Consider the following 25939-nt stretch of genomic DNA (forward strand, 5'->3'; position numbering starts at 1 on the left):
TCTCTCATCTGTGCCTGACTCCCATAGGTTCTCATGTGAGTGCATTCAGGGCAAAAACCACAGCAGCCATCCTCATAGAGTCGGTCTCCGGATGGACATTTTTGGATGTCAGCGCTTTGCTCAACAATAAGAGTTGTGTTTGGGTTAAGCTCAATTAAATAAACAGTTTGCTGAGGAATATTTTTAAAAGCTAACATTTAATTTCAATGTTCATTCATAATTTCATTCAATTACATAGTTTTGTATTTTCTTTCAGAAACTGGGCTGACTTTAATTAAAAAAAGATTTTTAAAATGAAGTAAAATGCTCATTTCACAGAAAGAGTTTTTCTTCTGTTTTCCAGAAGAAGTTCTGAGAGCTTTTCATGGCGTTTCCTTTGCCTCTGCCTACTTGCAGCTCTCCCCCAGCAGCCGTGCTGGAACACGCAGCCCTGTGAGGCTGGTGGTCAGACTGTCCAGACAGCAGGGATTCTGCAGCTGCATTTCAGATGTTCTGAAGGAGGAGAGATGGTGTGGCCAAGATTCACACTGAGAGAGAGTTGCGTGAAATGGGGCAAAAGAAATAGGGCAAGTATGGATGATTTTAGCAATACAGTTTAGGAGGAAAAATTTTTGAGAGATGATGTCAAAGAACAGGGTGTGAATTAGCTAGTGGCTGTAAGAAGTGGAGAAAGCAGTCATAGCTGATTGAGGCTACGAGCTCGGGTCAGTAAAAGGACAGGGGGTGTGAACCAACAGCCAACAAGGATGAGCGAAGCCCGAGGGTCAGGTGAGGGGCAATGAATGGGTTTGGGGTGGCAACTGCATCAGGCATGAATAATTTGAAGGAGGAAGTAGGAAAGGTGATTAGAAAATATCCAAATCTGTATCCTTTAGAGATCTGAGCAGGGAGAAATAAAACAAAGAGAAGCTGATTCAAAGAAGTAAAGAAATGTGAGAGGCACAGAAGCAGTGTGCAGAGCTGGGCTGTGAGCAGTGCTGTGTGCTGCTGGGGCGGTGCTCTGACGGACCCCAGAGCTTCAGCTTTGCACCCCTCCCTGCAGACTTGGCATTAGGGTAACAGGAGGCCAAAACGAAAGCACTAACTGAATCATAACGAAAGCACTAACTGAATCATTAGCTTTATTTCATTACATTGTACATTTTGGAAAAGGTTTTTATTTTTTCTTTTTATTTCCCCCCAGGAATATAAATCAATGGTGGACAGAAAGGGGAAATAGCTGCTAGAAACATCCTGCAGCTAGGGAAAAACTGCTGGTGTGCAGGGATTAAGCCCAAATCTCTGTACTCTCCTCTGGAATATCTCTATATCTCTCTGGAATATCTCTATATTATCAGTATTGTTTTCAGCCATAAAGCATGCTGTTAGCAGTGTGTACAGAAAATCACAGAATTGCAGAATGGCCAGGGTTGGAAGGGACCTCAAGGATCATGAATCTCCAACCCCCTGCCACATGCAGGGCCACCAACCTCCTCATTTAATGCTAGACCAGGCTGCCCAGGGCCCCATCCAATCCGGCCTTGAACACCTCCAGGGATGGACAGGGCATCCACAGCCTCTCTGGGCAGCTGTTCCAGCACCTCACCACTCTCTCTGTAAAGAATTTCCCCTTGACATCCAACCTAAATCTCTCCTCCCTCAACTTAAAACCATTTTCCCTCATCCTGCAATTATCAACTCTTTCAAAGAGCTGATCCCCCTCCCCTCTGTAGGCTCCCTTTAGGTACTGAAGGCTGCAATGAGGTCACCCCGCAGCCTTCTTTTCTCCAGGCTGAACAAGCCCAGCTCCTTCAGCCTGTCCTCATAGGGGAGGTGCTCCAGTCCCCTGATCATCTTTGTGGCCCTCCTCTGGACCCCCTCTAACAGCTCCCTGTCTTTTTTGTACTGGGGGCTCCATACTTGGACGCAGTGCTGCAGATGGGGCCTCACAAGAGCAGAGTAGAGGGGAACAATCACCTCCCTGTCCCTGCTGGCCACCCCTCTTCTGATGGAGCCCAGGATCTCATTTGCCTTCCGAGCCACAAGGGCACACTGCTGGCTCATGTTAAGTTTTTCATCCATCAAGACCCCCAGGTCCTTCTCCACAGGGCTGCTCTCAAGGACCGCTCCTTCCAGTCTGTAGGGATGCCTGGGATTCCTCTGTCCCAAGTGCAAAACTCTGCACGTTGCCGTGTTGAACCTCATCAGGTTCACCCAGGCCCACCTTTCTAGCCTCTCGAGGTCCCTCTGAATGGCATCCCTTCCTTCCACCGTGTCAACCACACCACTCAGCTTGGTGTCGTCAGCAAACTTGTTGAGGGTGCACTCGATTCCGCCATCGATGTCATTGATAAAGATGTTACAGAGCACCAGTCCCAAGACAGATCCCTGGGGGACGCCGCTCGTTTCCAGCCTCCACCTGGACATGGAGCCATTGATGCCCACCCTCTGTCTGCAGCCTTTCAACCAGTTTCTTATCCATCGAGTGGTCCACCCATCAAATCCACATCCCTCCATTATGGAGATAAGGATATGGTGGGGGACCATGTCAAAGGCCTTGCTCAAGTCCAGGTAAATGACATCGGTCGCCTTTCCCTTGTCCACCGATGCCGTCACTCCATCATAAAAGGCCACCAGAGGAAGCATGACCTTCCTCTGGTGAAGCCGTGCTGGCTGTCACGGATCACACACCCTTTCTTCATGTGATCAAGCCTGTCATCCAGGATGATCTGTTCCATGATCTTCCCAGGCACAGAGGTGAGACTCACCGGCCTGTAGTTCCTGGGGTCCTCCTTGCTCCCTTTCCTGTCAATGGCAGTGACGTGACCCTTCCTCCAGAAATCTGGGACCTCACCTGACAGCCACGACTTCTCAAATATGACAGAGAGCGGCTCGGCAACCACCTCAGCCAGCTCCTTCAGAGCCCTGGGATGCACGCCATCCGGCCCCATAGACTTGTACACATTCAGTCTCATGAAAACTAGGCTGGAAGCAAACAATTCTACCTCCTGGAAAAAATGGATTGGTGTCAGTTAATTATTTAAAAACTAATCACGGTTACTTTATGAGCTGCCGCACGTGTTTTCAGGCTGCCTGGCAGTGCTGAGGAGGTGCACCGCTAACGGTGCCGTCGTGGGGCAGTGCGAGCAGGGACAGAAAGCTGTGTGCTGCCTGCTGGGAGCTCACGTCTCTGCTGTTCGGTCGGGATCCGTGTCAGCTGCAGGCAGCGAAGGTCAGAGCTTCAGACAGCAAAATGGCCGTGGGCCTGACGGTGCACACGTGGATCACAGAGCACGAGGCTGCTTTGTTGTCAGTCTGTAATCTACGGGGGCTGGGGGGAGTTGTGCCATTAATGTAAACCAGCAGCGAGCAAATTAATGATCCCAGGGCAGCGTCATGGGGAAAAGTGGGAGAACTATGGAAACAGCAATGGCAGCTCTGAAAAAGCAGTGACCAACAGCAAGCATCCCGCGGCGCGACGTACAGACACGCGACACGACGAACGGATACGCGGCGCCACGGCGCGGCGCGAAGCTCCTGGCAGTTTTCCCGGTGCGCAACGCGCGCAGCAGCGCCCCACGCGCAGCACCGCCAACACTGCGCAGCTGCAGCACCCCGCTGAGCAGAGCCGCGCGCCGGGCCGGCGCTCCCATTGGCCCGGCTTCCCGCGGCGCGCGGTGATTGGTGCTCGCTGGGCTCGGGGCGGTTCCAGGCCGAGCTGTGAGAGCCACCGCCTTTCTGGAAAGTTCGGCGCGGTTTGTGGCGCGGCGAGGACCTGCAGAGCCGTGAACCCGGCGCTGGCCGTGAGTACGAACGCGGTGCTGGGGAGGTGGGCGACGGGCGGCCGTGGGGAGCCGAGTTTGCACGCACAGGACTCGGGTTGTGCTGCTCCGCCCGCTGTCCTGCCAGCAGTTGTGTCTGTCCACACAGCTCCCCGGGCTCTGCGCTGTAGCTGGGCTCCTCTTGCAGAACGCGCTCAGCGGGAATGACCGCAGGTGGTGTGAGAGCTCCCTAAGGGGTGGAGCTGTCCTGCTCGTGATTCTCTTCTTTGGGAATGGGAGCTGCGGGTGTGTATAGGTGTGTATATGTGTGTATACGTGGTGCGTGTGCCTGGCACGTGGCCTTGGGCGTGTTGGCATCGTGCGTCTCTTCTGCTGCTTTGTTGTTCTGTGGCGTTGTTCTGCAGTGCTCTGCAATGTTGTGCGTTGCTCTGCCTTGCTCTCTGAGAAATCAGGCTGCTGCGCCAGGTGTCACAGCAAATGTTGGAATTATTTCTGTTTTTTAATATCAGAACTCTTAATGGAAGCAAGTGAGGGTTGTGCTTATGCAGCCAGGAGATGCAGAAAAGTGCGGTGTGTGATCTGTGCTGCATCGAAATTGTAAACATCTTGAAAGGGAGATGATTGCTTGGGAGCGGTGTTAGTCCTAATCAAGATAACTGCTCTGAGATGTTTGCTGTAGTCGTTCCAGATAAATGAATGAAGAGGCTCTGCCATTTACTGTGAGTTGTTTGCTTCCATCAACAGCAGCGCGTGTGTGGAGAGCTGTGTGCTGTTGCCCAGTGTGAAGATCAGCATTTTGGAAGAGGCTGATCAGCAATTAGCTCTGTGTTGTGTATCTGTGCGTTCTGCTCACAGCTTAAACAAGCAAATGAAGAGACAGAGAAAGCATTGTAAAAACGTTTAAAAATACAAAAACCTGTTGGTAAAGCAGTGCTGGCTCTGTTTGCCAGTACTCCCCAGAGCTGTTAGTGCCTTACTGTTGCTGTGCAGTCCTTGGTTCAGTTCCTTAGGCTTGCTGTACTAGCACAGCATTGCAGGACTCAGAAGCCAGCCGTGCCGCTGTGCTGGGCGCAGTGCGGCTGCAGGGCAGTGACTCAGTCCAGCTATTGCACACAGTTGTATTAAAGGGCAGCTTTACTATGGCTGGGGGAAATGTTTATTTGACTCTCCTGTGCTGGTGGGAAGCACTGCTGTTACGACTGCTGTTGGGTGTCTTGGAACCTTGTAGATCACAGAATCATAGAATCACTAAGGTTGGAAAAGACCCGCAGGATCATCCAGTCCAACCATTCACCCATCACCGATGGTTCTCGCTAAGCCATGTCCCTCAGCACAACATCCAAACGTTCCTTGAACACCTCCAGGGTTGGTGACAGATATGGGGGTAATTTTTAATCAGGCTGTTTTCTAGGTTCTTGTAGACCAAGCTTTCTGTTCTAAAGCTTCATTCTAAGAATCCCTGGTCTGAAATTTTGTTGTCCAGGCTCAGAATTTCTGGTAGCTGTCTCTTCCTGGCTGGGCATTGGTAGCAGTGGGCTTTCTGCTTTGTGCTATGCATGCCTATGGCAGTCATAGCCGTGGGTGGCACTGGCCCTGTTCCTCTCTTCTCAAAACTTATATCCATTCTTTTCAGGGATTATAACACTTTGTTTAGCAAAAAATAAAACTTTTTTTTCCAAACAGAGGTGGTATTTTTCTCTTGGAGGCTTTGCAGATCTCCGTGTACTCTGAAAGGTGTTCTGCAGGAGTTGCTGAGGTGGTCCCGTGGGATGGAAATGCGGCGGTAATTTGTTGTTAAGTTGTTTATAGAAGGATATGAATGAAATTTGACCGCCCACAGCACGGCAGCACGCTGCTGGCAGCTCAGGAGCAGTTCCATAGAGAAGAGAAGAGCAGCGCAGAGCACTGTGCTCAGCCCCAACCCCCCAGGGATGATGAGACAGTCTGGTTGCTGAGGGGTAGGGCTGTGTGCACATTAGTTCTTGTATCTTGTCATCATTTTAACCAAAATGAGAAGTTACTCACATTTTCCATCTTTTTGCTCTGTCTTTTGGATTTTTTTGTCTGTGAATGATTTGGCAGCTGCTTGCTGAGAATGCTAAATGTCCTCAGGTTGGCACAAGCAAGCCCTGATGCTCCCAGGAAGCTTTCCTGGTGCTTGAGCAGGTGGAAGGCTGAGAGCAGGTGTGGGCCTGGTGCCTGCAGGAGCTCATGGCACTGTCAGTGTTGTGGGATTGCTTCCTCGTGAATACTTATCATACATACTTTTTTTTTTTCTTTCCCAACTATTGATTTGTTTTTTAATTGACCAGACAGACCTGACTCCCCAGTAGAAATACTCAAAATAAACAGCGTGAAATATTCACTGCCTGCTGCACAGGAGCAGCCTGAGGTGCCTGAAAGCCTGTCAGAATTCCTGGAGTGCCTGAATCTTTTGACTTTACCCTGAATTGTCACTTTCACTCTTAACTTGCAGACTCTGCCGTCAAACTAATTTTCCAAATCTTGTGAGTTGTTCTCTTTCATTTCCTTTTGCGTTCTCTTACTTTGTCTTTCTGCATACTGTTACTTTTTGTGTAATGCTCAGAGATGGAAGTGTTCTCAGGTTTAAGCCTTGACTTTTCAAGCCAGGTCTGGCTTTTATTTTATTTTTCCTCCCCCTTAATGATGTTCTGGGCATCGCAGTGGTGTTTAGAGATGTTAAAAAGAAGTGATGGAATGGAAATACTGAGTGCTCTCCTGTAAGAGGCATGGGATCTGTACTCTACAGGTAGGATGCAGGTTGGCCATTCTGGGCTCCTGGTTCAGGTAAATCACTGCTATTCACCCCTGTGAGTCCTCACCAAGGTGGGCTGTGCTTTCCAAACGCTTCAATTTCTATGTTGTGTATTTGTGTTAGCAGAGAGCTGGTACTTGCCTTCTGCAGGGAAGGGAGGATGGTGCTGTCGGTGGCTGAGCCTTTTTGCTCACACCACGACTCAGGAGCAGTTCCTTCTGCTTTTCCCAGAAGAGACAAAGTGAATGGGATTGCAGGGGCCCCAGAATGTGGCTGCTTAGTGCAACCTGGTTCTGGTTCGCCTCTGCCCCGCTCCCTTCTGAGAGATGGCCAGGAATGTTTTGGCCTTCGTTTCGTGGTGGTCTTTTCCCTTGCTTCCACGGACATGTCTGCCATTTTCTGGCACTGCAGCTTGATTTGAATTATAAAAAGCAGCACAGAAATGAAAGTAAGGAAAATGAGTTCCTTGAAGAACAGTATCTTGTCTGCTGTATTGTTTGGTTTCTGTTTGTTTAGACCCAAATCAACCTGTTGTCTTCTTTTTACAGAGAGGTTCTGTCCTGCAGAGCTTATGGCCATGTTATGGAATAACAAATGCTGTTGGCAAAGCGTGGAGTAGTGCAGAAACCACCACTGTGTCCCTTGGAGGGGTTTGCTGTAAGGTGAGCAGTTCAGGGAGCTTTTCCTTCTCTAATGCACCTCCCAGCTGAAGGAGGCCTGACTAACGGAGCAGATATTGCAGTGCTCTCAGTTCTGTTGGTGTTTTACGTGGAACGCAAAGCACAATAAGTGTGTAGCTGCATATTAGAATTTCGGAAGGATGGAAGTTTCCATGGAGACACTCAAGCAGCCGAAGAGCTGTCAGTGAGAGCACTGCTCCTTGGCTGCTGGAGGTGTGTCTGACACCAGCTGTGCTCCTCTCTTTCCACCTCTGTGGCTCTGAAGCTGTGGGGCTCCTGGCTGGGTGCAGGGCAGTCCGTGCTGTGTCCAGCTGCTGCCTCAGGTGAAGGGTTGGTGCAGCTGGCTGGAAGGGGGGGAGCTGAGAGCAGGAGGGACATGCGGGGCTCCCTGCCTGCCCTGCTCCTGGGGGAGGGGTGCACTGTGCATTGTAAGGCTTTAATTAATTAATTAGGTTGTAATTACAGAGATGGCCAAGAAATAATGCTGTATTAAAAATACAAGCTGAAGCCAGAATATGTTTTACATATGGAATCCCTTTTTACAAATGACTAGAAGTGCTTTCTTATCTAAAATAGTCTGAAACTGATTGGCCCTACATAAAATGGGTCCCACCATTCATGGACCCATGTAGGAGAGATGAGCTGGGAGGTGTGGTTTATCCCAACGCGTTGGTTTTCCAAATCATTGTATTTAGGGGATGTTTCTAATTTCTAGAAAGGAAACTTGAAAATCAGAAGGGTGATGGAATCTACGGACTGGCAGCATGTGCCAAGTGAGATGGGGGGGGTGAAAGGTAAAAAGCAATAAGCTCGAAGATAGAAAAAGTAATTTGCTATTAGTTGTTGTGGGCTTCAAGGTGTCTGACTGTACTGCTGGAAAAGAATATGAAGTTTGGGGAAGTTCTCCAGCCTGTTCAAGAGAGCATGGAATGCTTTCTGTGCACACCTCAGCATTGAGGAGGAGCTTCAGAGGTGGATTTGTGGAAGACTAAGTGGCTTAGGTACAGTCAGTCTCAGTGGTAACAGCAGAAGTTGAGCTGTATGCTTCACAGTGTGTTTTACAGAAAAGGAAATGACTGGTGATGTGCATTAACAAACTCAATTCCTCAGCTTGCCCTTCTGAGCCCAAGGAAATTCCTCCCTTGCTGCGTGGCAGAGCTCTGGGCTGCAGGATGCCTTTCTGCAGTGCTGTGCAGTGTGGTTGCAGAGCTGTGCTGATGGCTGGGCTGCAACTGGACAGGAAGGGAAGCTTCTCTCCTGGCTTCAAAAGCGTTGGAATAGTTTCTGTTCCACTTTATCTCTCTTTGGCAAATAAATTATTCTCTGAATTGGAAATATCACGCACAACTTTGCTGTAATATGTGATTTATATAGTTGTGTAGATTATAGATCAGAAATTCCACCTTAATCTGAAGACTCACGAGTGATCTCAGAATCGTAGGGGTTGGAAGGGACCTCCAGAGATCATGGAGTCCAACCCCCTGCCAAAGCAGCTTCCCTACACCAGGTCGCACAAGTAGGTGTCCAGGTGGGTCTTGAATATCTCTAGAGAAGGAGACTGCACCACCTCCCTGGGCAGCCTGTTCCAGTGCTCCGTCACCTCACCTAAAGAAGTTCTTGTGCACATTTGTGCAGAATATTGCAGGATCCCCATGTGAGTGATAGGAATTCCTGCTGTGAGACTCCCAGTGCTGTGTGTGAGCCCATCCTGATGGCTGATGGGATTTCTGGGCTTTGTGTGCTTTATGTCCTGGCTGTGCAAAGTGAGGATCACAGCAAGGAAGGGAGCACCACAGCCTTTCAATGTGAACTGTGTACTGTATGAAAAATCCAAGAAGTCCACAGAACGTGGTGGTTGTGCAGTAGGAAATGACTGAAGAATCTACCAGAGTACCGAGTGGAACTGAAAGCACTGAAGGACTGTGTTATTTTTAGTGGCTGTGGAGTAAGGGAAGCTGTGGGATGCTTCCTTTGGCAGTGTGATGTTGGGAAAGGTGTGAGCATCCTGCGGAAACGAGGAGGAAATCCGTAGTGCTGAGGTGCAGTTGGCTGCTGGGAAGGTCAATTGCAGTTTGGCCTGGGCTCTGAGAAAGCAGGCAGTGAGATTGGAGAGAGATCTTCCAGTAGATTTATGAATGAAGAACGTGGTGTGAATGACAGAAGTGTGGAAGCTCCCGGCACAAACCTCGTGTGGCACAGACTGTTCGCTAAGGCGGGATCAGCGACACAACAGCAGTGCCTCTTGTGTGCGGAGCAGGCTGCTTTCCTGCAAGCCATCACAGAGCTGATCAGGTTGGAATGTAATGTATGGGCAGAGCTCTCATCCCCTGCCTGGGAAGCTGGCTGCTGGCTGGGCTGTAATTCCTTGTTACGATGTGCCTTTAGTTTTTGTCTTCGGTGCATCTTAAATGTGTTTTTTAAAGTATTGTGCCATGTTCTTTGTCCCATTTACCCCATCTCTACATATCAGAGACATGTAGTGCTGTTGGACTGCTGTGCACAGCCTGGAGGCACACAGTGGCTGGAGCACTTTATCCAGTGAGGATGTATCAAGCCCAATACCTAGCATGTGGGCTGTGGTGTGCTCAGCTCTTGTGTGCCCCAGCTGCAGGTTTCCCCACTTACTTCTACTGACACAAGATTTCTGCATGTCCCAGAAATGTTTTTTATGTAACCGTTATTTAAAGCTTCCACTCCATAATGAAACTTTGTGCCTTAGATAAGGGGGAATAAATTGTTCCTGGAAAAGCTTGTATCATATGGTTAGTGGCGTTGTGAGAATGATTAGAGAACTAGTTAGGCAAATGTCACACTAATTACCTTTAACGAAGCAGTGCCAAGTGAGGTCCTGTTCATGCTGTGCAGCATGAAGAGCAGTGTGAATCACCGAAGATGTGCCTCTGCCACCATGCAGAGTGCGGTGAGCTGCTGGTGCTCCGTACCCAGAGCTGGGAGAGCAGAGCGCTGCTGCGGGCTGAGCTGTGTGTGACCTCAGCTCAGAGCTTGAGGGAATGGCTCCAGTAGCACCGCGGCTGCCCCACCTCCCACATGCTGGTGCTGAGGGGTTCTGCTCCCCTTCCATCAACACAAAACCAAGACTTGGCTCCAGGCCCCCAGTCAGAGCACCTTTCTGCTGGCTGCTGTCGGTTTGGGCAGTGCTCACAGGAGTATTTTCTGTCTGAGTTGCATTAAATAGCTGTGAATGACATTCTGTACAGATTCATTCACGCTTTCTCTCACATTCCCTTCCCTGCATTGCATTTCAGTATGTTTTCTCAGAAGTGGGTGTGCAGTGTGGGGGACAGTCTGTTTGGGGAACATGTATAAGTACTGCAGCGTTGCTGATGCTCTGAAAATGTTTGCTGTTTGTGTGTTGTTTTAATAAACGGAGCAAGCTATGAATTATTCTGTGAAGGGATTTGGAGACGAGGCTGTGCCTATTGACTTTCCTGCAAAGCTTTAGCATGTTTCTAAGAGCCTGCATTTTCTTGTTGGTCGTGACTGGTACCTGGTGGTTTCTAATTTAAAGTGATAATTAATCACACGTAAAAGCATTTTAAATATCTACAATTTCAGTCATGCAACTTTGAAATGGAATTTGGCTGTGAAAATTGCATTGTAAAGTGAGAGAGCGGGAGGTGCTGCAGTGATGGGATTGCCATAAATCTGTTATCAACAAGCAGCTGAGCAGTGGTTTAAAACAGCACTGCTGTTACTGCTGATGTGCCTTCAGCCTGCGCAGCTTCAGTGAGATCCTGGTTCACATCAGCTTCAGCAGATTGACTTTAAAACTCAAAGCAATAACTGATTTGAATAGAAATGAGAAATGCAAACAGTTTAATCCAAAATTCAAACAAAACAGCTATGATCCTGATGTTGTCAGCTGTGAAAAGTGTACTGTTAAGTCTGTCTGCTTTTCTTGAAGGTTGTCCTGCTGCCGTGATGTGAACATGTGAGAGTCCTCGGATTCTGCAGAGCGTTTTAAACTCTCCATCTAAAGGATGATGTAGATAAAACAGCCCTACCCAAGGTGTTATTTTCAGTGCTTTCAGGGGGAGGGTGTCTGTGAATGTGATGTGGGCAGCCTTGTCTGTAGTCCAGGTATCTGTTCATCAACTCTTTGACGTGCCATCACCCAAAGAATGTAGTAGTTATTTTAACGTGGTATGATTCTGAATGAAACTTCTTTTTTGCTTAATGTGATGTTTGCGTGCTTGGCTGTGACAATACTGTGGCATTTTAGTGCTTTGGAGAGGGAGCTTTCCATTAATTTGGGAGATTGTTATAGTAAAAGATGCACCATGCTTTGTGGATAGAAAAACACCCAGTGTGGTTAAGATGCAGTACTGCAGGAAGCCTCAGTTCAGTACTGCAGAGTGCCGTGCGGCGATGGCTGCAGTGGGGCAGCAGTGCAGCCCTGCAGTGTGCAGCTGGGGTGGTGGGGTGGCACCGCATCCCTACAGCACTGCTCAGCCCTGGGATTCACATGTGCTGATGGCCTTTCCTGGAGAAATCAGCCATTTCTGATTCACAGTGGAGCGTGGGATGAAAGTTTTTAGATTGACGTTTTCTTTTATTCTGGAAGGGTTTATCTGAAAGAAGGAGCTGCTGCTATGTCTGAACCCTCAGACAGTTAATGCGGGAAGCTGGCATCAAAAGTTTATTTCACAGCATGCCAATTCTAGTTGATTCATACCACAAAAGTTTGAGAATTCTTGTGGATTTCTGCCAAATCCCACAGCAGTGCTAGGGCTCTGTAACCTGCAGCATCACGGCAGGGCTGCAGCTGCCTGTCATTGCCAGGGATCCCTCTGCTGTGCTTCCTGCTCCTGGTGGAGAGCTTGAGCCCAACCAGTGGGAGCTGGGGCTCCAGAAGCTGGAAGGGGGTCCGGTGCCCAGCTGTGACATGGGCATCCTGTGGGGCACCGTGTGGTCACTTACATTGGTGTGGAATTCTTAGCCATGTTATTCTTACATGGCAGTGAGCAACAGATCTCTTTGCTTATGCATTGGGAGAGAGGAGCTGCGCTGCCGTGGTGTGGGTTTGCTGTGAAGAGCTGTTTGCACATTCAGGGCTGGGTTATTTCTGCACCCTGAGCTGTTTCAGCAGTGTCAGGAGATCGGTGGAAGCGAGGGATAGCGAATGGCTGAAGGCAGCACGGAGCTCTGTGGGAGATGTGTTCTTATGGTTGGATGGGCACTGAGCTCTTTGCCACTGTAGGTTTGGCAGGCGCCTTTATTGAAGTCTTATTTGTGTCAGTTCATTTCACCCAATATTGTAGAAACAAAACCACTCAAAAGAGGAAATACTTTTTTTTTCTGCCTCGTAAATCAATAGTGTGTCTGCCTCTTTGATTTTACTTACTTTGATTCAGCAAATCAGTCAAAAAATAAAAAAAAAATAGGGCCTGCGTTTAAGTGTAGGAAGTGCCCCATCCCCATTCCTGCCTGTAGCACTGGCAGCTGCTGTTCTGCTGTGCCCAGCTGGGGTGGTGGAGCTCCCACCGGAGCACAGAGCAGAGACCAGAAGCACAGGGGATGGGCAGCGGTGCCACTGCTCTGCTGTCACAACGCTGCCTGGTCTGTGTGTGTCCAGGGGATTCTGCACTCAGTGGGACCAAACAGCCTGCTGACCTCAGCTGCTGGGAACAGGTGCAAGGGCATGGAATCTCTGCCCAACTTTCAGGGCTGTGATTTTCTCCTCCTGCTTTTGAAGCTGCTGTTGCCATCTCTTTTAGTGGAATGCATTATTGTCATTCAGATCGCTGGTTTTTACCATTAGTAATTTTTGAAGGGCTTTGGGGTGGAGGGAAGGGAGGAATAGGAGATGCAGCAATTATGAACGTGTTTGGTTAGATTATAAAGTCTCAAGGCTTATTAAAAATGAAAAACCATGGCAACCTCAATAATAAGTCCCACACATATTATACCTAACTAACAATGTACAAAGTACATTTAGAAGAGAGAAATTAAGCAGATAGAAAAGAGAAGAAAAAGCTTTCTCTTCTCGTGGTGCTATTTTTGATTTTCAGATGGTGAGTACCAACACACTGGTGCTGGCAGCACCTCTGAGCTCTGCCTTTAGAAAATAAAAATAAGCAACTGATGGTGAGGCTGTGAGTCTCTTCTCACTGTTGATCTTTATTCTCCCGAGCTCTCTGAAGGGCTTACAGGAAAGGGCAGCTTTGGGTTGGAGGGAGGCAGCCGGGCGCTGTGGGCTGACACGTGCTGCTCCCATGAAGCTGCCTTCTCCTGAGACTCCCGGCTTTGGGGCAGTCCTGCCTCTCCTTGGACCACGAGCAAATGTGCAGAAATGTGTTTTTTGTTCCGTGCTAACGTATGCTCCATAGTGGTACAAATACAATATTGATTTGTATCATCTAATTCAAAGATTCTTGCGAGAACCCTGTGGACTTCCTAGATCTCTTTGGGCACGAACAGGTTAAGATAGCAAAGGTTCTCCCTTGCAGTTTGTTTCTGAGCTCCCAGCCTTCAGAATCGCAGTGGCCGAGGGGCTGTGTGTTCTGGTGCATGTCAGCTGTGTGGCTCACAGCCAGGGTTGGTGCACAGAAGGGTCTGTGCTGCTGCCCACAGCCATGGAGAAGGGCTGTGCAGCTCCAGGTAAGGGCCTGTGAGCTGAGTGTGCTGCCGTACAGGTGTTGCTTTGTCCTGGAGGTGGGGTTCTGGCTCTGCTGAAATCAGCAGAAGGGTTCTAGAGAATGCTGGCATTCATCAGGGTCCGCCTTTAGCTTTGTAAGTTTTCTTTTTTGAGATACAGAAGGGTTACAGTCTGGAGCTTAAATAAACCGTTACACAAGAGGATAAATGAGAGGCAGATGAAGTTTCTCTTAAAATGCCTCTACATCAGAAGGGTTAATTGTGCCACTCTTGTTCATTTGAGACTGCATTGTGGGGAAAATGGAGCCCTGGAGGCAGGTGAACATGGGCGGAGGTGCAGCCTTGCTACTGCTCAGGTGTTGCAGACTGGCCCTTACATAAAGGGAGCGAATAGTTGGCTCCCAATCTCTGATTTTTGGGATTACTGTGGTCATTCTAGCCCTGGTACTTGACCATTGTCATGGTCAATGGAATGGAATACTGAAAACCAAAAAACATAAAACCATGGCAACCGTGAACACCTACGGTATCTGTATGGATGTTTCCTCTGTTATTTCTGCGTGGCCATGACCCAAAGGCTGCTGCTGGGTGTGCAGAGCTTTGCCCAGCTGGGCAGCACTGTTCTGTGCTGGGAAAGGCCTCGTGCAGTGCTGGCAGCAGCAGCATCCTGCTGGAGCATGGCCTGGCCTTACCCTCACAGAGGTAACATCACAGAAGGAGTTCCCTTATATTGCCTGAGGTTGTGACTGTCTTCAGGACTTTGGTAGCTGCAGGCTTGGATACCCTGAAATTTTAGTAAATGCAAGGAATTATTGAGCAAAAAAAAAAAAAAAACAACAAATGCTTGATGCCAGCTGGGCTGAGCAGCTGCAGGAGCTTTTTGCTCATCCATGTGCTGCACATCAGCATTGCTCTTTCCTTGGGTGGCACTGCATCGTGGGTGTCCCCCCATTCTCCCACTGCAAGGTGTGTGAGTGGGTTTGATGACAGCAGGGGCGAACAATAACCTATTTGTGGTGTGACTTAAGAAATAGTGCACATGTAAAGGAGGAACACGCATTATAATGTATGGAAAAGGAGGTAGTGTGCCTAACAGCTCTTTGCTCTCCTGATGCTGCGTATATGTGCTGTGCTTTTGGCTGCTTTCATCTCCTTCAGTGCTTAACACAAAGAACACTTAAGGACAAGGCAGCTGATCAAAGTACTGCACCCAGCAGTAGTGTGCCCTTGTGCAGACAGCATGCATCTCACGGCTAGGATGCTTGAAGTACTGCCACCAGAAGTAGAGCCCTGTGAAATGTAGTCTTTGAGATGGGGCAGTTCCCATTTGAGTTGCTGTAGGCTTACTGCAGACTCGGGCAGATTTTTTAAGAGAAGGGAGACTGCAGTGCAGCCAGTGGTCCTGCAGGTGGATAGCAGTGTTTTCCCCGTGGAGGTGCAGCAGTTTGGGACGTTTCCTGTTAACTGCTGCAGTGCTAAATGAAGTCATCAGCAGGGCTGTGTTGTGGGCTTAAATGCCCCAGTAGGGTCTGCACAGCCAGTGTTGGAGCTACAGCAGTGCTGGTCTGTAATCTGTGCAGATCTGCATTTGTTTCAGTGGGTAAGTACAGGAATGTGCCTGTATATGAATGGTGAGAGCAAAGTCTCTATTTAACTAGTAATAGACTCCCAGATCCCATAGTAAGAAGGGAAAGAGTTCCTAGTAACTAGAAAAATCTTCTAGGTATCAATGTATTAGACAGCAATGTGCGTGGGAGTGCTGAGCTTGTCGTCAGTATGGTACATGCAGTACTACACTGAAATAGCAGTTATTGCCCTAGAGACTGCCTGTGGACACTGATGGTTTCTATGCTTTCTTTGCCTTAAAAAAATGAAATACTTTTTGCAGCCTTTCTTTATATAGAGGTGGTATCACAGTCTTGGGCAGAAGAAACCTTCAGCTTTAGCTATGGGCCATGTAGGGCTCTAAAAATGGCTGAGAGGGAACTTATGTGCAACTGCTTTTCCAAATGCTGTGCACAAGAGAAGTGGTAATCCCAAGACCAAGGTTAATTGGTTTTATTTATCTAGTGTACCTTATGCACACTGTGCTCACAGCAGCAGTTATTACTGTAGGCTACGTGGGCTGCTTCCAAGGGCTGTTAGCTCCAAGCAGCTGAGCTTCAGTGACCCTGTTTCCTTGTCCCCATGGCCCTGCAGGGACTTAGGACAGTAGGGTTAGTAAAGCAGTGTGGAGGGTGTCATGAATAGAGATCACAGAAACATTCTCCCTGCATGAATTCATAGAATCTGGGGATTATGAACTCTCAGTGGCTTCTTCTTAGCAGACGTCACCGTCACACTGTGCGTTTTCCAGGCAGAATGCATTCTGCTTGTTTTACTGTCAGCAGTTGGTACAACTCCTGAAATGTCATCTTCTGCTCCTCTTCTCAGTGAGTGGCTCCAGTTTTAAGGGCGGGTTGTGGCTCCATAACAGCACATACAGAGAGGTTGGGTACTGGGCTCTTCCTTCCATCCTCTCTGTTTGCAGCCTTTCAGCACTCTGGTATCTGCTTGCTTCCTTATTTTTTAAAAACCGTCATTGTTTATTTATTGACCATCTTTTCTGTGGCCTTAACTATATTGTACTGCTTCTCTTCTTGCTCTGCACCCCATTAGTTGGTACATATTGCATGCTTTGTAGTGCCACTGTTGGCTTCCAGAACCACACTGAGCTCCTGAAGGCACCAACTCATGCATCATCCTGCTGGGTGCCCAGTCTGCTGAAGCACAGCAAGGGCTTCAAACAGTTCTGATTTATCCCAGCTTGGCCTTGGCGTCTTGGAGGTGTCTTAGCAAACCTTTGGCTCAGATGTGAGCTTAAAATTGGACAATTATCCTGGTAACTGGACAGACTGCTCTTCAGTTCCAGCACAGGACTAGTGTGGCCCTGGGTGGTGGGAGCGGCTGGAATGGGTTGTGTTGCCTGCAGGGCATGCTGCTGGCAGGCAGGGGATCCAGCCCTGCTCATGGGTAGCAAGAGGCAAACTGTTCAGCAGTGGTATCATGGTGTGGGTAATTGCAGGGCTTATTGTGCAAGATTTTCGTATTGCTAATTAACAACAGAGCTCCGTAGCATTTTGGGACTTGGAGAATAGGCCCTATGAGGAGAGACTGAAGAAACTGGGGCTGTTCAGTCTGGGGAGAAGGAGGCTGAGGGGAGACCTTATTGCTCTCTTCCAGTACCTGAAAGGTGATTGCAGCAGAGTGGGGCTGGTCTCTTCTCACTGGTGACAGGAAGAGGGGAAATGGCCTCGAGTTGTGCCCGGTTAAGATTAGGTTGGATATCAGGAAAAAGGTTGTTAGGCACTGGAATGGGCTGCCCAGGGAGATGGTTGAGTCACCATCCCTGGATGTGTTTAAAAACCATCTGGATGTGGTGCTCGGGATGTGATTTAGCAGAGGGTTCTTTGGGCAGTTTGGTTAGGTTGTGGTTGGACTCGATGATCTTGAGGGTCTTTTCCAACCTGAGCAATTCTGTGATTCTGTGATTCTTTGTGATCACTGCCCTGATGCAGTGGCTGCCCTCCCTTCCTCACCTTCTGATGTGTGGCTCACATAGGAAAAGCTGCAGCACGTTTCGGTCTTTCAAGGCTTTGTTCACTAAATATGCTGCAGTAGATCAGTGCACTGTAGCTGTTGGAATAAATAATTAAGCAGTGCGGTTGTCAGCATTAATTAATACATTATATTTTGATGTGTTCTTACTGCTTTAAGTTCTGCTAATTCATTTGATGATTAATTCACGAATTTCAGCCACTCCTAATTGTGTCATGGGTGTGAACTGTTGCAGTAAAAAATAAAAACAAAAACAAAAACCAGTGCGTTAAAAGGTGAGGTTTCTCTTTCCTTTCCAGTAGTAGAAGAGATGAGAGTCTGTGTTGATGAACACCTGGTTGGTGGGCTGCCCAGACATCGTGTCAGGCTCTTACAGCCCTGGATGGAAGGGGCTTTGCTGAGGGTCAGCCCTGCCAGAATCTCCAAGTTGAAACAGAGTTCCTTTGAATCGCTGCAGATCAGATTTACTGTTACTGGAGTTGACACATTAAAGGTATTGTTTTGAATGAATCCCATTTGGCTGCGTTAATCAAGCACAACTGGATCTATTTACATACATAGTTTTAGACCTGTGTGACTTTTTTGGTAAATAAAGTAAAACTTTGGCTGCCTTCTGTATTAGTTACCTCAGTGCTCTCTTCTATGGGAGTAAGAGAAATAACTGTTTTTTCCAACTGTTTGCCTTGCATGAGATGTTGGTGTTACTACTGAGTTGCCGTGTGTAGGAAGTGTTAGGTTTTGTATTGGATGCGCTGTTTTTTGTGTTTTGTGACAGTTCCTGGGAGCTGTGGCTGCACTCCATGGTGTGTCCTTGGGCACGGAAAGTCACAGAGAACTTCAGCTTTTGCTTTTTTCCTGCATGTGGAGGTGACTGCAGAAGGTGGGCACAAGCACAGGGCTCAGTGCTCACAGCTCTGTGCTCTGGGGGAGGCTGTGCGATCTTTATGGGGTGCGTGGCTCGCTTGCTTCTCCCACCCAAGGGATGAAATTTCCTGTTAAACCCTGTGGGATCCTGTTGTCTGATAGGAAAGCCCTAGGAGAAGTGGCTCCTGGAGTGAAATGACATCTCCGTTGCCACACTCTCCTCTGGGCAGCAGCTTGCTTTACAGGTTCACTCTGCTGATGTCCTGAGAAAGAAGGGCAGCCTCTGTCAGCTGCCACAGCTGGCTGCAAGCAAGCTCTGGGTGTGTGGTGGGAAGCAGTGCCCCAGGGAATGGTGCTGCCCAGGGCTTCAGCAGTGGGCCTGCAGGTTGCTGTGCCCCAGAGGTGCTGTGATTGAGGATGTGGGAATGCTTCTTTCATCTCTCTCCTACTCCTGTGCGCAGGCTGAGTGCTCAGGGTACGTTAGAGTGCAGATACACAGCTTAAATCTGCTGGGGAAGATACCCAGCTTCTGTTTCTGTTTAAACTGTCTCTCTTTCAGAAGAGTTAGGAGCTTGAGCTGAGCCTTTTTTGGCCCTAGAGCTGCCTGTTGGGAACCCAAATGCTGAGCCTATCGAGAGCAGGGCAGAAGTGCAGCAGCCCTAGCCCAGTCATTGTCCCCTCTGTGACTCCTGAACACTGTACTGGGGGGAACTGGCTTTAATTTTCTCCCTGGGCTAGAATCCTCCTCCTGCTCCCCACCTTCCTTCTCCTCTGGTCTCAGAGCCCCCGCAGTGTTTGTCCCAGGCCTGGAGGCACACGCTGAGGCATGCACTGTTATTTCGTATAGACAGAGGGAACTTTCTGACATGGGATTATTATTGTGACACGTAATTATGATTGGATGTCTTCATTATATAATTGCATGATATATAATGAGTAGCAAAAGCTTATTTCCTCTGCTCTTTGAATACTGAACTTCTGAGATTAATTAAGCTGATTCTAAAAATGCTTTTAATTATACATGCTGCATAAACATCACTATTAAGATCAAATGAGAATGTTATTGCCGGAGCAGTTTCTTACAGTTTTTTGAATGCCCACTGTGTTTTATATTGCTGTCTAAAGAATTGTTTGGGTTTTCTTTTTTTTTTCAGGGAGGAAAAACCTCCCCAGACAGTGTATGAAATAATAAGGTAGTACCTGAATATTTGGTGAAAAGATCAGCTGGCTTCAATCTAATTGTGTAAAAGCAAGCCACTGTAAAAGTAAGGACATTTTCTTTCAGTAAAGAAATGCTTTATTGTTGGTGAAACATGAATGTACAGGATTATCAACATGCAGCTGTAGTATGTGCAGGTGGAAGACCGGGGTGTACTGGACTTGTACATGAACACTGCTTGTGTGATTTAGCTGCCCCTGTTCTAGTGAAAATTGCTTGAAGGAAAACTGCTTTTTTAATGTGAAGCCATAATCCTTGCTGGGTTGTTAAGGACAGGCAGTGCTGGGGGCAATAGAAGCTTTTCCATTTGGACCTGGGCTGACCACAGTCTGCCATCTGCATCCAATTCCTTCCCATTCCTTTCTTTCTGACTTCAGTCCAGAGGTGTCTTGATGTAGGCAGAGGTAGCCAGAAAGAGCAGGTAAATAAGAACTGTAAATGACAGATGGGCTGAAATTTCCATGTCATTGAAGGTTTCTTCACTTAGCAAAAGACAATAGGCAAGGTAACTGTCTAAAGTACAAACATACAACAGCCAAACCTGGCGTTCCCCATGTTGCAGCACATGCAAAGGTTCATTGTCTGAAGAAAACTTCCAGGAAAGTCAGCAGAAAGATTTATAGCATTCAGTTGCAATGTAAGAAAACACTTTTTTTCCAGTAACGGAAATGCAAGTCCATGTCACACCAGTGTTTTTCTTCAGGTGACTCCTTGGTCGTCCATCCTTAAGATCCCAGCAGAGCTCATTGCTTGCAGCAGAGCACACGGCTGCTGCACGGCGCTGTGCTCTGTGCTGGCTGGGTGTGCGGCAGGAGGCAGGCAGCTCACATAGCTTTGCTGTGCTGCACACTGCTTCCAACGGCCCATCGGTTCGGATAATTGTATCGCTCTCATTAGAAGCTTGGCTCTGCTGAGAGTGCTTATCTACACAAATCCCTGTGGTGCTCTTAGCAGAGGATTCCCCTGCTATGATAGCCACGGGATGCTGTCTGTGGCTGAGCAACTGGAGCTAAATAGGCTATTGATGGTATTTACTTTCTTTGCTTTGCTCACTTAGCAAGACATACGAAACAGTGCTTTCAAAATATAAAATTATGTAACAAAATAAGTTCTGGAGTAGAACTTGGAAAGGGCATGTCCCAGATTTCAGATCTTCAAGATGTACGCAGTTGGGCATGATTAATTTCCACTACTGCACAGGCTAAATTGGTGGTATTTATGGGTTAGATTTGTTTTTCCTGTTGTCCTTTGTCATCTTCGTGTAACGGTTGAGGAAAAGAGCAAAATTTAGTCCAATATAGTTGGCTCTGTGGCCTCCTATTAGATGTGATCTTAGGTTACCAGCCCTTCATCCCAGCCTGCCTGCATTACAGGGATGTTTGTGGAGCAAGGCAGCAAGCAGTTAGCAGTACCAGGGCTGTTCAGTGCCTGCATGCAGGTGCCCCTGCCAGGCACTGAGCTGCAGCACAGGGCTGCTTTGTGTCCCTGGGGATGGTCTGCAGGCCCTGTGCTCCCTTGCCTGCTGTGCGGAGCATTCTGCCTCTCTTCAGAAGGAAGTTAAAAATGAAATTAATAGAATTTATTCTGAAGTTTGTAGTTACACCTGGGATTCCTGGGCTACTGTATCTCCTAATGGAAAGGATAGGGATCCCATCAGTTGGCATTAGTCTTACCAGTAGTCTTCTCTGCATTGGTTTTAGAGGTCAGTCTCAGTTGTATCTTTGATGCCCTTTCTCATCAGGTATTGCTACTAACATGTCTGCAGAACACAGGAGAAGTTTTTCAGAGTTGTTCTTTTGTGTCTAAGAGGACATGAAATGTTGACCAAGGATCACAGTGCTGTGTGCGTGCAGTTTCCCCTTCTGTGCAGTAGACTTGCTGTGTCATGTGCCCAGGAGAATGGACTCACAGCTGTGTAAATGGATGTGTGTTTGCAACGAGGAAGGACTCAAATTCACTAATTGATGCGCTAATATTCTCATTTACATGCAAATCTGTTTTTTTTTTCAGAAATGTGTCTTCTGCATAAATAAAACCCTTTTCCAAATATTTCTGTGAATAGAACCAATTTCAGTGGATGCCAAAAAAAAATGTGTTTGAAAAGGAAAGGCCAGTTCAGAATTTGCATGATAGTTTGTGGTTGTTTTCCTTGCTGTTAGTCTGTCTGTGCTTACAGCACTGTCCTGGTGACTGCTCCATTTCTGCAGGCAGGTGAGCAGAAGGGCTCAGTGTGGGCCGTGCTGGGGCTCAGGCTGCTCTGCATTCAGAAGTACTCCCTTACTCTGCCAGAGCTAGGAAATGGGTTGTGAAGTTGAGAGTAGTTGTTGCTTTCCTCTGAAGGAAGGAGGAGGTGTCGGTGTTGTGCTGTGCCACTTTGGTGTCACATCTTGTCCTGTCTCTATGTCACTGTGTGAGGCAGCAGGCATGGCAGAATGCACCTGGGATGGATGGGAAGTGGCTGCTCTCTGGATGCGAGGCAAAGAGCTGCAGTGACAGGGGTGCCCCTGCCTGCCCCATGTCTGCTTTTGGCTCCGCTGACGGGACCTTCAGTGCCGTGCATTCGTAATTCCAGCTGGTTGGGGGAACGGCTTTCTTTCCTCATCTGTAACTTTCTTCCTCTCCCGTGCCCGTGTTTCCTGCCTCTCGCACAGCCCCAGGAGAAGAATTTCAGGAAGCCAGCCCATTATCAGCCCTTGCAGACGTGCCTGCAGCACAGCCCTTCGCACAGCCCGCTTCCTGCAGGCGCAGTGCCCCCGGATGGTGCCCCTTCCCACAGCGCTGCCTCGGGGCCATCCCGTGTGGCCACGGCTCAGCTCATGAGGCACGTCCCTGTCTTTTCAGGAAAAGTCTGACACTGTGCTTTCCTTCACAAGAAATGTGTCTCCGTTGCAGAGGAAACATGCTTTCCTTTCAGAAGTGTGCCACAAGGGCAGCTGTTGGTACTGCCGCAAGGCACAGAGTGCGCACCGTGCTGTGTGAAGGCGTGCTGGGTAGGTCAGAGAGTGCCTAACAAAAGAGAAAGGGACAGTGATGTCATTCCCAGAGCTCAGAGGAGGAAGTGAAGCAGGAAGAAGAGCTGTGTGTCCAGTAGAGCAGTGTCAGTGTGGTGTGAGTCTCACATCTCTGAGACACCTCCAGCGTTCCCCATGCTCCTTTGGAATTGCGCAGTGGTGCTCGTGTCAATGAGCTTGTTGCTGGGAGGTGGTGGCTTTTATCCTTCTGTGGCTTGAGCTGTCTGGGGTGCCACACACATTTATGTAATTTCTTTTCGTAGAAAGTGTTTCTAAATTGTTTATCATTTTAGAAACATGCAAGGTGAGTAAGTGCATTGAGGTGGTTTTATTTTTGTGTTGTTTTTCTTTAGCAGAGATAAATGTAAAGGCTTCACGTGTTTTTATTTTTTATTGTATGATTCCTCTCTCGATAACAAGACACACCAGTGCAGGCTCATCTGCAAATCCAGCTACCATGAATAGAATGGCATTGCTCGTGGTGCTGCCTGGCAGAGGTCACCATCCCTGTTCACCTCTGGGATGGCTGTGCCACGCGGGCTGTGTGTCTTGGAGGTGTGGGCAGTGCTTGTAAGTAGGGAATTGGTGGGAGAGCTACAAGGCCTCTTTGTGTCCCCAGATTCTGTAGTAGAACAAATTGTTCTGCTTTAATCTCCTCATCCCACAATCACACTTTAAAAGCATGAAAAAATTGATATAAAAATTGAAATTTACAAATACAGTGTGTGTGTAAACATGTAATAGAGTGTATTTACAAATGCATCATGTCTCATGAGACTTGCTTATTGTTACAATTTTTTAATATTTTGCACAAAACTATTAATTTAGGACTTTTTTTGGGGGGGAAAAAAAAACCAAAACAACATTCTTATCATGAAACACACAGCAGTTTCCTTCATTGGGCCGACCTTCCCCAGACCAGCAGCAAACTGCTGGCTCTGCTGATGGCTGGTGAGGTACAGAGGGGCGGAACAGCCTGCACTCAGTCCTGTGTTCTGAATGAGAGCCTGAAGGAGGAAGAAGCCAATGTAAAGGCCTGTAAAGATGCCCAGAAGAAAGCAGGCTCATCTGCAAATCCAGCTACCGTGAATAGAATGGGCAAGTCAAGGTAGAGCCTCATCCTCACTGAGCTAAGTTATGGCAGAAAAAAAAGTCAGCTTTTACAGGGGAAAAGATGATTTTGAAATAGCCTGACAAAGCTATCTGTAAAATGCTGCTATTACTTTGGTGTCTGAAATACTTCCTTCTTGAAGCTTTGCAGCTCAAACGTGCTTCTCTGTATCTATTACTATTGCATGAGGAGATTAGAAAAAGGATGGAGAAACTTCCATTGGTACCTTGGGGAGAAGGAATTTTGGGAATTGTTTTGTTGTGTGCGTGGTGGTTTGGTTGTCTTACAAATCCAACATAAACCCATAGCATAACCTAGCAGGAGTATAAGGGTAGGTGTGGAAAGAGATTCCAGTTAAAGTGCCTTGATGTCATTCTCTTCTGACCGAATGCCATTATTATCAATTAGCATTTTCACAGCTAAATGAGAAAAGTCACTGTGAATTTTACATTGTATGCTCTCAGCACTGGAGAAGCAATATGCATGGGACTGAACTTTATAATAGCTGCTGAGTTGCTACTGCATTTATTTTCGCTTTTATAGTTTGCAGCAGAGGCCTGTGTTGGTTGTGCAGGCTGTGGTGAATCGATCTCTGCGTTGTGGTGGGCTCCAAAAAGCCTGTTAATATTTCTGCTTACACTGTGAGGCTGCTTAATGCATAGAATGCGGTCCTAAACAAAATGATCTTTCTCTCTCTCATAAAGGTCTTTAGGTCTAACTTAACACAGGCTGTGTTCCATTCTGTTCTGGCTTGGCTGAATGCTGTCCTTTGGTTTCAGACAGCCTGCCCAGCAGTGCTGCCCCATGGTGCCATGGCACAGTGTGCACGTGGTGCCCTCTCTTACTGTGCTCTGCCTCCTTTCTGCCATCATCTGCAGAATGAAAGCACAGATACTGGTGTAGCAGCAGCATTTGAGACGTGGAGCGAAACACTCATAAAGTCTCATGTTGCATTTATTGTAAATATGCTTTCATTTTCACAGCTTATGGTGGTTGCTAGGCAAAGCAAAGGTTGTCTTTAGATCAGAACCAGATGTTTAATTAATTTTTATATGAGCCTCTTACGTTATTGGAAGTGATAAGTGTATGCCTTTTGAAGTGTACTTCATGACAAATTGAGATCAGTGTGCAGAATCCCCTCAGTAATTCTCGCAGTGCTCTGCCCTGGCTTTGCTCTCCAGCAGCCCCTCGTGGTGTTGGGCTGGTGTGGGCCTGGCAGTAGTGGTGTGGGTGCAGGGAGCTGTGCAGAGCAGAGCTGCAGAGGGCTGGCAGCACGGCACCATCACTGGGATCCTATGGGAAATGCTGGCAGGCAGAAGCAGTGCCTGGGCACCTGGTGCTGCTGCCTGAATTATTTCCAGAGGGACTGTGGGGGCACCAGGCCTTCATCTCGTGTGAGAGCCGTGGGGAGTGGGACGCAGAGGTGCTCTTGGAAGTTGCATCCAACCTCTGTACGCACTGCCTGGCACCAGAACGTTTCTGTAGGTTGCCCTTCAGTATTGGTTGGTGCAAGCAGCTGCTGAAGCCCTTCCATTGACTTGCAGACTTGAGCGGAAGTAATGATAAACCTACACAGAAAGCCCAGCTTCTCCTGCAGGCAGCCCGGTAGCTTGGTGTGCCATCAGATGCTGACTGCAGAGCCTTGGAAGGGCGGCAGCTGAAGCTGACCGTGCAGCCAGCTCAGCACGGGGTGAGGGTTGGCTCCCTCAGCTGCGTGGTTCGGTCACCTGTACTGTGCTCAGGTGCCATTAGGGAGGCACTAACAGGGTGGTAGGCTGCTTTCAACTCCAGGCTGTGTCTAATTTCCAGTCTCTAATTTCTTCTTAGAAGTATGCATCGGTTCCTACATTTGGGGAAGAAATTGCCCTGAGTGCGCTGATGGCTTGTGTGCTTCAGAATATGCTAGATGGGAGCTGTTATCATTTAAGCTTAACAGTGTCATGCAGGAATGAATTCTAGATGTTAGGATTAGTGCCTTTTTATAGGTAACAGACTTTTTCTTTTTTTAAGGTAGGTTAATGAGTCATACCAGCTTTATTACTAGCAGGACTAAGCAAATTATGAAGGGTAAAATGGGAGGGGAAAAAAAAAATTGAGCCGGGGCCTGAGTCTCTTTTTATTTTTAGCGCTTTTTCAAGTTGTTATTCATAACTGTCAGAAACTGGCAAGCAGGAGAAACATTGTGAATCAAGATGTTCAGGAGTCATCTGCTCACATTTTAGATTTGTGAATTTGGCATGCAGATGGTGATTGTGCTGCTGGTGTTGATGTTCTGAGCGGTGTCTGCCCCATCCTGATGCTG

At 47.9% G+C, this 25939-nt stretch overlaps 1 protein-coding gene across 1 annotated transcript in view; it reads left to right on the top strand.

Moving 5' to 3' along the window:
- The first annotated feature begins 746 nt into the window (after window positions 1-746).
- Window positions 747-25939, top strand: part of LOC116235456 (uncharacterized) — a 57854-nt gene continuing 32661 nt past the window's right edge. Inside the window, exons 1-3 of the mRNA XM_090147788.1 lie at window positions 747-768; window positions 3068-3211; window positions 3705-3782. Coding sequence (XP_090003914.1) covers window positions 747-768; window positions 3068-3211; window positions 3705-3782 — 244 coding nt within the window. The remainder of the gene's footprint in view (window positions 769-3067; window positions 3212-3704; window positions 3783-25939) is intronic.

Source organism: Phasianus colchicus, chromosome 10 (assembly GCF_987193195.1).
Source record: "Phasianus colchicus chromosome 10, bPhaCol1.hap1.1, whole genome shotgun sequence".
In the NCBI taxonomy this organism is placed as follows: domain Eukaryota; kingdom Metazoa; phylum Chordata; class Aves; order Galliformes; family Phasianidae; genus Phasianus; species Phasianus colchicus.